This window comes from Nannospalax galili, unplaced genomic scaffold, assembly GCF_000622305.1.
Source record: "Nannospalax galili isolate Female #2095 unplaced genomic scaffold, S.galili_v1.0 scaffold54, whole genome shotgun sequence".
In the NCBI taxonomy this organism is placed as follows: domain Eukaryota; kingdom Metazoa; phylum Chordata; class Mammalia; order Rodentia; family Spalacidae; genus Nannospalax; species Nannospalax galili.
Window position 1 is genome coordinate 8,024,523 of NW_008341028.1, and position 13,634 is coordinate 8,038,156.

At 40.5% G+C, this 13,634-nt stretch overlaps 1 protein-coding gene across 8 annotated transcripts in view; it reads left to right on the plus strand.

Annotated features, from left to right (window-relative positions):
- The window catches only part of Map2k5 (mitogen-activated protein kinase kinase 5), a 277,836-nt gene that overhangs the window by 121,055 nt on the left and 143,147 nt on the right, over positions 1–13,634 (plus strand). For all 8 annotated transcript variants that reach the window (XM_008836355.2, XM_029565020.1, XM_008836356.3 and 5 more), the window contains exon 13: positions 551–599. In XM_008836355.2, coding sequence (XP_008834577.1) covers positions 551–599 — 49 coding nt within the window. The remainder of the gene's footprint in view (positions 1–550; positions 600–13,634) is intronic.

Here is a 13,634-nt window from a genome sequence, read left to right on the forward strand (position 1 = left end):
TTGAATCCCAGCACCTACATGGCAGCTAACAACTGTCCATAACTCCAGTTCCAGGGGATCCAATGCCCTCTTCTGCCCTCCACAGGCATTGCATGATATGGGTGCACTTATATACATGCAAGCATAACACTCATACACATAAAATAAAAATAAACTTTAAAAAAAAATCACCCAGAAATATTGAAAAACCTTTTTAAACATATTTGTCCCTCGTTCCTGTCCCTCGTTCCTGCCCTTCTTTCCTGTCCCTCTCCTCACCTGTCCATAGCCCTATTAAGAGTTTAGTGTGGCCATCCAGGTCATGTGGAGCATATACACTTCACCTCTGTCATTTGCTCACTGTGTCTTGAGGCTGCTATAAACTGACTAGCAGGGAACATGGAGCTTTGTAGTCAGTGTCCCCACAGAGCCAAGTGCAGAAAGGGGAGCTGTTCAAGAGGTGCCTCCTGGTTGACAGAGTTTTAAAGGAGACGTTATGATTGATATACTTAACTGTGGTAAGTTCCCTATAAAATCCATAATTGAACTGTTTTCTCTTTCATAAATTTAGGTTGTTAAAGGCCTTACCTATTTGTGGAGTTTAAAGATTTTACACAGAGGTATGTGCTGAGTATATGCTGTGATCAAATGTGGAGGGTGGTGGGGAAGAGTCTTCAGTTCCCTTGGTTTTTAAAGTGAATAAATGACATTTCTGCCAGTTGATGTCATCATCAAAAAGACAGTGTTTTAGAAATGTTACTTTCCTTATTGTCCCCTCTCATTTCCATGTTTTCTGCTTTCATTTAGTTTAGTATAAACCAGGGAATGATTTTGTGAAGTATATTTACCAAACGTGTGCTTTATTTTGTACTTTTTGAAAAGGTCAGGCTCTGTGTGACTGGACTGTGGGCAGTGCAGGACCTTCACCTCTTCCCTCTCACTGATGCTCTGGGGTCATCATAGGCTCTTTCCTCAGAGCTTGCCTCCCATCCCTGAGAAATGAAACTGTAACTAAGGAAGTAGGGAAAACATCAGCAGTTGTCCCCTGTTCTGGTGGCCCAGAAGAGAACAATCAGATAACTGTTGTGTGGTACAGGAGGAACCTCCTTTTGTCTGTTTAATGTTCCCAAAGTGTCTGAATTCATTTGGAACAAATTATTAAGCACGAAAGAGACTATAACAAAGCAACTTCTGGGTAATGCTGCAACAGTACTGATTAATTTTACACAGCTGCTTCTCCTGGCTTTATGTACATTTGGGGATGCAACAGTATACAATTAGATGTGATTGAAGGGAAGGTTTCTTGTTGCTGCTATTTTTTTTAAGGTATAAAACTATGAGAGGGAGGAAACTTCGAGTGTCTTCAACTGTAGTGTCATATCTGTCACTAAGGACTGTGTTCCTTTGTGGGTGGTTTTAATACTCTGGTGATTCCAAACTTCTTAAATCTTTTCTTTTAGAGAGGATATCTAAGTTTTGAAAAGCATAGTGTTAATCCAATTCTTGAAGGTATTTATGTTGGTTAAATGGAATCATAACTTCCCCCCCTTTTTTTTCCTTTAAAGCCATTCTATTTCTAGAGAGTAGCTGATAAAAGAGTGGATGCAAGAAGAGTGAGCTGAACTTGGTTAGTAGGACTTCCTGGGTATAAATAAGGATGTAAATATGTGTAGTGAGTAAAAGGGAAAAGGGATGTGCTAACTTGGTATGACTCATGTTGCCTTTCTCTCCATGTACTTCAGCTTCCTAACATCCACCCACCCCTAAGACAGTTATAGGTGTCTTAACAGGAGTCAACTCAGTGGCCAGTTCCTGTCATTTTGTTGGATTTTATCCATTTGACATGAGAGCTAAGGGAAGGCTTCAGAGCTTGATAGCAAAGCCTCCATTCAAAGGACTGTGCTGAGGAAATGGGGTTGTTGTTATAAAATTGAGACTGAGGATTGTTCTATATGCTAGACATGCTGTATAATTCTGGATTCTGATGAATTCTCTCTAGCCATAACTTTCTGTGAAAACAATGTAGTAGCTCCAAGAACACTAGTGGTCAGGGAAATATGTTCTAGTTATCCTGAAACATCTTGTCTTTTCCTTTTTAAAGTTATAAATCATGCTGACAAGTTGATATACCTCTATAACTATTGTATCTCAATTATTTGGTGTTAGTCTTACTCTGTGTTTGTGAGAAATAACCAGATTTTTCTCTTTGAAATGAGATCTGGTTAGACATGTTTTAAATGGTTTTGTGAGGATCTGAAAATGAAGTCTAGGGTCAAATTCCAAAGAAATCCTCCTGTGGTCACTGGAGGCAGGTGTGTTGACCAGAGCCCTCCCAGGCCAATGCATCCTTCTTCCTGCACTCTTGTGCCTTGGACTAAGAAAGGGCTCTTTGATCTGTGTTGGAGGAGGGCTGTAATGATTTGACTGAATTGATAGACAGAGGTTCCCAAAAGGAACAGTGCCCAGAGTAACCCACTATAAAATGCTACTAGTTGTAGGAGGGTGTCTTTGAGAGCAGTGGGGAAGGAGGCCCCATGAGCCCTCTCCAGGGACTAGAGTTTTAAATAAGTACAAGTCAGGGAAGGAGTCTGCCTGAATGGAAAGGGACTGGATTACAGTACAGATGAGTATGTATTCCCTAGTAGTTAGGGGCACTGAGCTCTCAGTGTAAGTATGCTGTGGTAATACACCTCTTTAAATATATTTACGTGTTTAGCCTTTGAGTTTCATAACTATTCATGGAAACTTTTACTTTCTGGATTTAGAGTAAAAGCAATCAAGTCCCTGAAGACTTTTGTAGAACAGTGTAATAAGAAACTTAGCCTAAATTGAGTAGTTCTTAACAATATTTTAGAGGTTTTGTCCATATTTAATAACTTGGATTCCATAAAAATAAGATTAAAGATGCCTTTTTATTTACCAAAAAGCTATTTAATTTTCTCCTTGATTAAAAAATTGTAGCTTTCTAGATGAGTTCAATCAGGCAATTAAAGATCAGAGCTTTTAAGTTCAGCTAAGGCAATTAAATCAGTAATATAGTTGTTTATACACTTTTACTATATAAGCCAATTGCTGTACCTTCTTAAAAGCATATATACTCATTTTTACTTCCTCTGATTGATGATTGGGATTCTAGCTGAATACATGCCACATTGTCAAATCAAAGGGGCCCTTTTATGAGGGGTGGACGGAGTCTGGTACAGGCTGCAGGAAGATAGACAGTGAAAAGAAGATAGGGAACAAAACACTAATGAGTGATCCAAGCTTTTCCTTCTTTGTGTTGGTCTAGGTACTAAGTACCCGTGTTCCCTGATTGTTATTTTCTAAGGCTCTGTCCCCTTCCCGGGGCAGGAAATTATAAAAATGACATTGCTTTATACCGAGGAACACACATTTTTACAAATGAAGAAATGTTGGTGTGTTTGGTTACCTGGTGTGAAAGGAGAGTAGATGTATTCTCCCATATAAATGGCTCCCTCGGAATCTGGTAGTCCTGGGTTTGTAGCTACAAAAAATGTATATATAAAATCTAGGGTCTTTCCCATAGTGTGTAGTGGAGATTGTAGAGCGGAATGAAGTCCGAAAGAGTCAACAACAGACCACCCATCCCATGAAGCTTTTTAGTCTGATTCCACTATTTAGTAGTATATTGTGTCAGCTAGTGTATTATAAGGTGTATGTGAACACCCTGTGAGCATAGTGTATGCTAACTGTGGGTAAAAACAAAGAAAGTGAACAGTGAAAAGGTGTGTTGGGCCAGATCCGACATTACAGCAAACATTGCAGCTTAACTTCAAAACATACATCACCACTAATGAGGTGAGAGCCCTGCATATTAATAAACCCACAGCTCCAGTCACAGCCATCATTACCCACATCAAACGTAAATGCAAGATTAACACCTATGCCATTTCTTTGGAAAATGTGAGAATGCCCTGGCAGAGACTGCTCTTGCTTTCCCTGAGGATAAAAAGAAGAGGAGGGGTTATAAGAATGAACTTAGATTAAGAAAATGAAATTGGCAGTCGGGTTGGGGCAGTCCTATACAGGTGCAGAAATAGATGGTTGGTCTGGTGTCCCAGGGCATTTTTCTATATATGAACCTGGGCAGTTTTACTTACCTTCTCCAACAGGAAAGCTGGGTGTGGTGGTACACACCTGTAATCCCAACACTTGGGAGGCTGAGGCAGTAAGGTTGTGATTTTGAGGCTAGCCTGGGCTGTGTAGTGAGGCCCTGTCTTTTTTTATGTGTATGGTTTTTAAAAAGGTTTTAATTTTAGTTATTTATGGGAGGGGGGACATGCAGAGCACAGTGTACATGTAGATATCATAGGACAACTTGTGGGATTTAGCTCTCTCCTATCATGTGGGACGCAGGCATTGAACTCAGGTCATCAGGCATGATAGCAGGTGCCCTTACCAGCAAGCCGTCTTACAGACCCCTAAGTCATGCTTCTGAAAAATATTTAATTAGAAAAGACAGTGTGGCCGTTTCAGTTAAGTACACATTAGAACATCCAGATCAGGAACTGGAGAGATGGCTCAGCAGTGAAGAGCATTTGATGCTCTTCCAAAGGACCCGAATTCCATTATAAGCACCCACATGAGGGGTGGGGTAGGGACACTAACAACCTCCAGTAATTTCAGCTCTAGGGGATTTCATCTTTTCTGGCCTCTTTGGCACTTGTGCGTGTACACACACACACACACACACACACACAAATGAAAATAAAATCTTTAGGGACTGGAGAGATGGCTCAGCATTTAAGAGCACTTGCTTTCTGCTCTTCCAGAGGACCCAAGTGTGGTTCCCAGCACCCATGTCAGGCTGCCTACAATCATCTTAACTCCAGCTCCAGGAGATCCAGTGCTCCTTCCGGCTTCCATGAGCACCAACACACGTGCACAAAGCTCCACACAGACACATAGACCCATAATTTAAACTAAAATAAATCTTAACAATTAAAAAATAAATCTTTTTTAAAATTTTTATTGAATTTTATGTATTTCATACAGAACATCTTAATCACCTTTATACCCCCTTCCCCACTTGTCCCCTCCTATAACCTTCCCCCACTGGAATTCATACATTCTGTCATTTGTGTTAAGGCCTGTCGTGTCAAGTTAGTGTCCCCAGATGTCCCTCGGTGCAAGTTCATCCACTGAGGTCTAGTCAGCCTATCTAGAGTCCTTCCCTTTAAGAAGATCAGCTATTCATCACCCAGCTGCCAATAATTCTTCCACTAAGATTGGGACCGGCTGTCCATTTCCACAGTTCTGTGCTTGGTTTTTGTCTTCTTGCGTTTTCATGGGTCTTATGCGTTTTCATGGGTCTTATGTGTTTTCATGGGTCTTATGCGTTTTCATGGGTCTTATGCATCCTGACACCATTGCTATAGATTCATATGAGAAGGGTCCCAGGAGCCTGTAGGACTCTATTTCATATGGCCATGTACTTCCTCCCTGGCTCTTACAATCTATCTGCTCCCTTCTGCAATGGTCCCTGAGCCCTGGGTGAGTGGATTTTAATATGGGAGTTCTGTCCAAGAACCCACACTCTTTAGACTCTTTATTCTCTACGTTTTGGCCATTTATGACCTTTTGTGTTCCTGGCCCCTGATGAGGATTGAGAGATACATTAGTGTTCTCTTCATCCCTCGTTCTGTGTTCTGTGAGTCTTAGGTGTAGAGGTTGCATCATAGATGTGCCAGTGAGACTTGGGCAATTCACAAACAATCTCTATGTATGATCAGTTGTGGAACTCTATAATATTCTCTATTGAAAAAGAAGCTTCTTTGATAGATGGTGATTGGGATATTTGTCTGTGAATTTAAGGATCCATATTTTGCACATAGTAAGAAATTACATTTGTCTAAAGATGTGACAGCCTTGGGGTTTTCTCTAAGATCTATGACCTCTCCTGTTATGTGTATTTGGCTAGGTTTACAGTACCACATGAGTTTCCTCCCATTGAGTGGGCTTTAGGTCCAATTAGGTAGTTGTTGATTTACCCCCAAGATAAAAGTGCCACTACTGCACCCATGTCATTTGCTGTGCTGGTCGTTGATGTGGGTTTTAGGCCTTGAAGCTGGGGTGGACCATCAATTGATGATCTCCCTTAGCAGCTTACATAGTGCTCTACAAAGCTATGAGAGCTAGCCTTCAGGGGAGGTGGCTTCCAGGTCAGTTCCAGCTCCATTGCTCCAAATCCTGTGTCTGAAGTGTGTCCTGCCATCAGCAATAGGGTCTTACCTTCAAGTTCTGGGAGGCAATCAAGGGCTGTGGCAATAGCCTTTGTAATTTTGGGAGTCTCTTGGACTACCCTGGTCAACAACTCAAAGGAAGGTTTCTTCTGTCTGGCACTGTTTCTTGTTATGTAGCCATCAGCTGTGCTCGGACTCATGTAGAGATATTGTATGTGTAATTTTTCAGTAGGTTTTTGAACTAGTATTATTCTCTATGGTTTTTTTATGCTAGCTAGGCATCATTTATCTCTCTTCTGTCTCTCTCTGGCTAGCCCTCCCTCCATGCCTTCACCATTTAAAGTAACCCCATTTTCCCCATTTCTCCCTTGATAATGTTATCAGCTGTGCTCGGACTCATGTAGAGATATTGTATGTGTAATTTTTCAGTAGGTTTTTGAACTAGTATTATTCTCTATGGTTTTTTTATGCTAGCTAGGCATCATTTATCTCTCTTCTGTCTCTCTCTGGCTAGCCCTCCCTCCATGCCTTCACCATTTAAAGTAACCCCATTTTCCCCATTTCTCCCTTGATAATGTTGGCTTGCTGTGGTCCCACCTCTCTTGAATGCCTTCTTCCTGTTTATCCCCAATAGGTCCTTGTATAGCCCTCCTTCTCCCCCTCCTATTTAACTACCCCTATTTTACACATTTCTCCCTTAGTAACACCTGTCTCCTACTGTTCTTCTCTTTTGGGTTCCTTCTTTCCCTTTACCTCCCTGGTTACTTTCTGTTTTCCTGGTTTCTGAATTTATATCAGGATATATACCCACATATAAGGATTTGGTGACAGGATCCACAAATGAGGGAGGGCATATGTCATTTGTTTTTCCAAGTCTGTTACTTCACTTAGTATAACAATTTCTAGTTCAATCCATTTACCTGCAAATTTCATTCTTTGATCTTTCTTTACTGCTGAGTAGAACTCCATTGTGCCAATTCCATGTTTTCATTATCCACAATGGAAGCACTTAGGTTGCTTCCATTTCTTAGCTATTGTGAAAAGAGCAGCAGCAAACATGGATGTACAAGTATCTCTGCAATAGGATGAGTCCTTTGGTTATAAGAAGTGGTATAACCGGCTCATATGGTAGGTTCATTTTTAATTTTTTAAGAGTTCTCCACACTGCTTTCCATAGGGGTTACACAAGTTTGCAATCCCACCAACAGTGAATGAGCATTCCCCATTCTCCACATCCTTACCAGCATTTGGTATCATTTGTTCTCTTGATCTTAGCCAGTCTGACTAGGGTAAGATGAAATCTGAAGGTGGTTTTAATTTGCATTTCTCTAATTACTAAGAGTGTTGAAAACTTTTTAAGATGTTTCTCAGCCATCTTTATTTCTTCTTTTGTGAACTCTCTGTTCAGATCTTTAGCCCATCTTTTAACTGGGTCATTTGTTTTCTTGTTTCTTTGTTTTTTGAGTTCTTTATATATTCTGGTTGTTAAACCTTTGTCAGATGTGTCACTGGTGAAGGTTTTCTCCTGCTCTGTAGGTTTTCTCTTCACTTTCTTGGTTGTTTCTTTTGCTGTACAGACGCCTTTTAGTTTAATGAAGTCCTACTTGTTGATTGTTGACCTTAATTCCTGAGCAGCTGATGTCCGATTTAGGAAGTCTTTTCCTGCACCTATATCTTGTAGGTTTCTCCCAATGTTTTCTTCTAACAGTTTCAGAGTTTCAGATCTCACATTGAGGTCTTTGATCCATTTGGAGTTGACTTTTGTGCAAGGTGAAAGATACGGGTCTCGTTTCATTCTTCTACAGGTTGAGATCAGTTTTGCTAACACTGTTTGTTGAAGATGCTGTCTGTCCTCCACTGTGTGCTTTAATTCTGATGGGTTTTCCTTTATATGTGACTTGTTGTTTTTCTTTTGCGACTTTCAGCATTCTCTCTTTGTTCTGTAAATTTAATGTTTTTACTATAATATTCCATGGAGAGTTTCTTTTCTGGTCCTATATATTTGGTGTTCATTGTGCTTCTTGTGTTTGTCTAGGGATGTCTTTCCTTCATTTTGGGAAATTCTCTTCTATAGTTCTGTTTAAGATCTGGTCAATACCATTAACCTAAAATTTTCCTTCCTCTATGCCTATGATGCGTAAATTTGGTCTTTTCGTGGTGTCCCACATTTCCTGTGTATTCCATTCCTGTGTTTTAAAAAAATTTTCATAATCTTTGCTTGAGCAGTCCAATTCTTCAACTTTACCGTCCAGTCTTGATACTCTGTTTTCCATTTCATTCATTCTATCTGTGAGGCTTTCTCCTGTGGTTTCTCATTGGCTTATTGAGTTTTTCACTTCCTTCTTCATTTCAGCCTGAGTTTTCTTCAGTAGTTCTCTCTTTTGTGAATTCAGTCAGTTTATCTGTATCTTCTTTTAGTTCCTTGATTTGTTTGTGTGTTCTTTAAATTTATTGAATTTTGATCATGTTTATGATTGTTCTTTTAAATTCTGTGTCCTGGGTTATCTCTAGGGGTTTCTCCTTGTAGAAGTTTTCTATGGGACTGGTAGTGTTTGGTGGGAACATAGTATTTTGGATTTCCATATTATCGTTTTTCTGTTGTGATTTTGGCGTGTGGATTTCTTTTGTTGTTTGTGATTCTGGTATGAAGCTCAAGCCTTCCTTTGTTGAGTTGAAGCTCAATTCTGTTTGTATTATTGGTGTGCCTTTGTTGTTTTCTTATTGGGATGTAAAGCTTGTTGTCTAGGCTTCAGGTTCTCCGTTTTGATTTTATATTGAAGGGACCAGATGGCTTCAGTCCAGCTACTCAGGAGCACCTGCAGAGGCCCAAGTCAGGTGCCATTCAGATACTCTTAGTCTTCCTCCTAAGGTCTGGGCCCCTAGCAGTGAGCAGTCAATTTGGGAAGCTTGTTAAGGGGAGGCACGATTTAGGCACTCTCAGCAGTCTGCAAAGGTCTCAGATCCTACTAATGTGCAGAAAATCCTAGACCTTGGGTGGTGGGATGGACTGCAGGTGGTCCCAATGTAAAGGGATAGGCACCATGCAGTTTGGGGACGCTCACCACTATGGTGAGGCTGGATTTAGGCTCTCAGGTAGTCTGCAAACAACAGCAGAGAAAACTCTACTAAAAAAAATGCAGGCGGGGTGGCTCTGGTGAGATCAAGTGCTGACAAGAATATGGAATAACTAAGAGTGCCCATCCTTTGCTGGCCGAAGGTCAAGTGGGGAAAAAAGTGCCACTTGAGAAAATAATTGGCCGTTTCTTACAACATGATCAGCAGTTCCTCCCCTAGATATTTACTCAAGAGATGTGAAAGACGCCTGACAAAACTGTAGACAGCTTTTCATAGTGATTTTGTTCATAAAAGCTCCAAATTAGAAATAATCTATTAATCTTTCAAACTGGCAAATAAATAAACAAACCATTGTGTGGTTTATCCACACAATGGGAAATGGCTGAGCAGTAAAATGAACTTCCAGTACATGCAACAACATGTCCATACAGGTATCAGAAGCCTCGTGTTAAATGAAAGGAAGCAGACTCACGGGGCTGCTTGTTGTGTGATTCCATACATACCGAGTGATTCCATTTCAACAACATTCTGGAAGAGGCAAAACTAAGGGTGGAAAGTCTTCAGTAGTTGGCAAAGGAAGAGTGGACTATAAAGACATGAGGGGGACTTTGAGGTGTTGAAAGTGTTCTGTGTCTGACTTTGGTGGTGGTGACATGACTGTACATAGTCAACAGAACACAAAGACATAAAAAAGCAAGAGTTTTACTACGTGTTAAGTTATGCCTTAGAAAATCAGGCAAGAAGTTGTTTTGATGTTGTAAGGAAAAGAAGGCCTTTTCTGGGCTTAGGGAGATGACTCAGTAAAGTACTTGCCACACAAACATGAGGATCTGAGTTTGGATCCCCAGCATCCACTGAAAAGACAGTGGTACAAGGCTGCAATCCCAGTGCTGGGAGGCAGATTCAGGAGGACTCCTGGGGCTTGCTGGCTAGCCAGTCCAGCAGAATCAGTAAGAGACCCTGTCTCAAAAAATACAGTGGAGAGCTATTGAGAAAAACACCTAATCACCTAATACAGACAGTAGATCGTAGATTTCTGGCCTTGTGTATATGCATGCATACACACCTATATGCACACATACAACATACACACACACACACACACACACACACACACACACACACAAAGAACACCTTTTCTTAGCTCTTACCAATGTGCTAGATGTTCTATTTTAGAAAGTCAGATTCCCTGCCAGTACCACAAACCATTCCTTCAAAGGGTCTTGGTGATTCTTTGATTCCAAATTTGTTTAGGTTTGGTCCAGCAATTAAAGCAGCTTACAAACAAGCAAACAAAATGAACAAAAATAACTCCTCATGATTTAAAAACCATCTGCAATCCAGAAACATGCATGGTGCAACACACACACACACACACACACACACACACACACACACACAGTGAGAGGAAGTTTAGAGCTGGTAGGTGGAGGGTAGAGAGGAGAGACACTTGGAAGTTGCTGTTTGTCACTGACACAGTTTGGAGGATATGTCACTGGGCACTTTTCTGTCCTGCGTTAATCTATAGCTATTTCACCCCTGAGGTAGCAGGAAGAACTACAATGAATGCAGTGACTTGGCCTATTGGACAACTTCAAACAGTGCAGCTTCTAAGAGGGAGTGACTGTCATTCCTAGTTCAGGGCCACCAACTGGCTTCCTCGCTGTGTGACCCTGGAAAGGCAGGTCACTCTACTCAACTCTGGCTTTCTTCCACTACACTGCAAGAGGATGATTAAACGGTCTCTCTAGTTCCTCTATAAGTCAGGGTTCTGGGAGCTATAATTTCAGGACTAAAGGAAGTTTGGTGTGTTGACAAGAGAGCAGCACAAAACAAATCAGAGAGGCATGTGGGAAAACCAAGAAAAAAAGATGAGTGAGAAGAGACACCCAGAGTAGGTTTTGTGGTGAAAATAGTCATCATGAATATGCGCCAAGCCCCGAATGCTTATTGTGTGTAAAACTCTTTAAGGTCTTCACTCAAAGTGGGGAATTGTAGGAACCATGAGTTATTTTTCAACTGAGAGGTGTAGACAGATGGTTAGAATTCAAGCTGTGTAACTCAGGTAAGACAATGGTGGCCTTCTAAACCAGACTAATGATATCAAATCCAAAAGTATCTTTGAAGGAAAGAATTTTAAAGTATAAATTACACCCAAAATCAAGTATTGACATTAATAAATTTTTTAATTAAAACAATTTAGTTACATTTATTGTGTGTGCATGTGCACATGCATGCCAAAATTCCACCATCTGCATGCCAGATAGCGAACTCAGGTCATCAGGTTTGGCCACAAGAGCCTTTACCCACTGAGCCAGTCATCTTGCTGGCCATAGTAAAGAATTTTTAAAGGCTATAAAGAGTAACATTTGGATGAAATGCAACCTTTGGTTGGGAGGTATTTTGAAATAATTGTAGACCCACAGGAACTTTCCAGATGTTCAAGGAGGTCTTGCACAAAGCAGCCTTCTTAAAGAATTTGGAAGAAAACTGGAAGTTCAAAATCTGAAAGAGTAAACAGGTAAATATTTTGCATATATTGTATATTTGCTAATACCTTTTAATGAAATCAGTGTAAATTATAAATCAGTGTAAATTATAAGATAACACTATAAACATTGTAAATTTTGTCAGTTAAAAGAAGTAGAAGCAAAACTTTTTAATTTCTTAGAAAAGAATTTTTGATGTCAAGGTGGCCGTCTTAAAAGATTATGTGGGCTGGGTGTGGTGGCGCATGCCTTTGGTCCCAGCACTTGGGAGGCAGAGGGCAGGCGGATCTTTGTGAGTTCAAGGCCAGCCTGGTCTACATAGTGACTTCAGGTCAGCTGGGATTATGGGGAGACCCTGTCTCAAAAAGACCGAAAAAAAAAAAAAAAAAAAAAAAGATTATCTGAATGTGTGTAAAAGTTGGGATTTGTGTCAAAGCTAAGTAGGAAATTAAGCTACATTTATTAAAGTAGTTCCTTAATATAAGGTTGTTTAAAAGCTTTACTACCAAGAGAGAAATTAACCTGATTAATTTTAAGTAATTTATGAAGAAATTTCCAGAAAACTTACATAATAATCTCTTTACAGAGATCTAGAGAGCACATCCTTAGCTCTAGGTTATACTGAGTTTGGAAATAACCTAAGCCATATTTTTGCTTCCTGAAAGACCAGATTTTTTTTTCAAGGACTGGTTAGCGTTTGAGCGATCCAAGTCAATTTACAGGAGTCATCCCCAGTTGGTTTTATGTTGCAGAGAGTAATGATGGGAGAACAGGATGCGGGCGCCTTCCTCCTGAGCACTCACACTGCTTAGTCAGGCGGGTCTGCTAAGGAATGTTTGTGTTGAGTAAGTATTAGTGGTGAGAGCCACAATTAGACCTTGACTCCCGTTTAAAAATCCTTTAGGTAGCCTTTAAAAGTAAGCATTAATCACATGCCAATGCTATACTAGATCATAATGCATGAAAAAAAATGACTTAGCCCATTAACTGAGGTAAACGAGTTTAATGAGTGTGGGTTGTTGATTTTTCTCCACCTCCAAATCTACACAAATGAGCATCTCCAGAAATTAGGCCTCACCACCATGTTGGTCATTTTCTTTGCCTTAGGTAGTCACTGGGGATTTCTGTATGGGTAGTAATAGTTTTTAAAAGAAATTCTGTATGTTGTTACTTAAAAGTGTTCTATTAAAAAAAAAAATGTGCTTGGTCTGGAGAGATGGCTCAGCAGTTAAGAACATTGGCTGCTTGCAGAGGACCTAAGTTCAGTTCCTAGCACCAACATGGTGGCTAACAGCCATCTGAATGACTCCAGTTCCACCAGATCCAATGCCCTCTTCTGACCTCTGTGGTCATTGCACAACATGGGTGCACTTACATACATGCAGGCAATATACTCATACACATGCAATAAAAATACTAAATAAGGGGGCTGGAGAGATGGCTCAGTGGTTAAGAACACTGACTGTTCCCTAGCACCAACATGGTGGCTAACAGCCATCTGAATGACTCCAGTTCCACCAGATCCAATGCCCTCTTCTGACCTCTGTGGTCATTGCACAACATGGGTGCACTTACATACATGCAGGCAATATACTCATACACATGCAATAAAAATACTAAATAAGGGGGCTGGAGAGATGGCTCAGTGGTTAAGAACACTGACTGTTCTTGCAGAAGACCCGAATTCAACCTTCTTCTGTCTTCCATGGGGCTTGCACGACATAGATGCACTTACATACATGCAGGTATACACATAAAAAAAATAATAAGTAAAACTTTTTTTTTTTTTGGTCTTTTTGAAGCAGGGTCTCCCTGTAGCCCCAGCTGTCCTGGAATGCACTGTGTAGACCAGGCTGGCCTTGAACTCACAGAGATCCGCCTGCCTCTG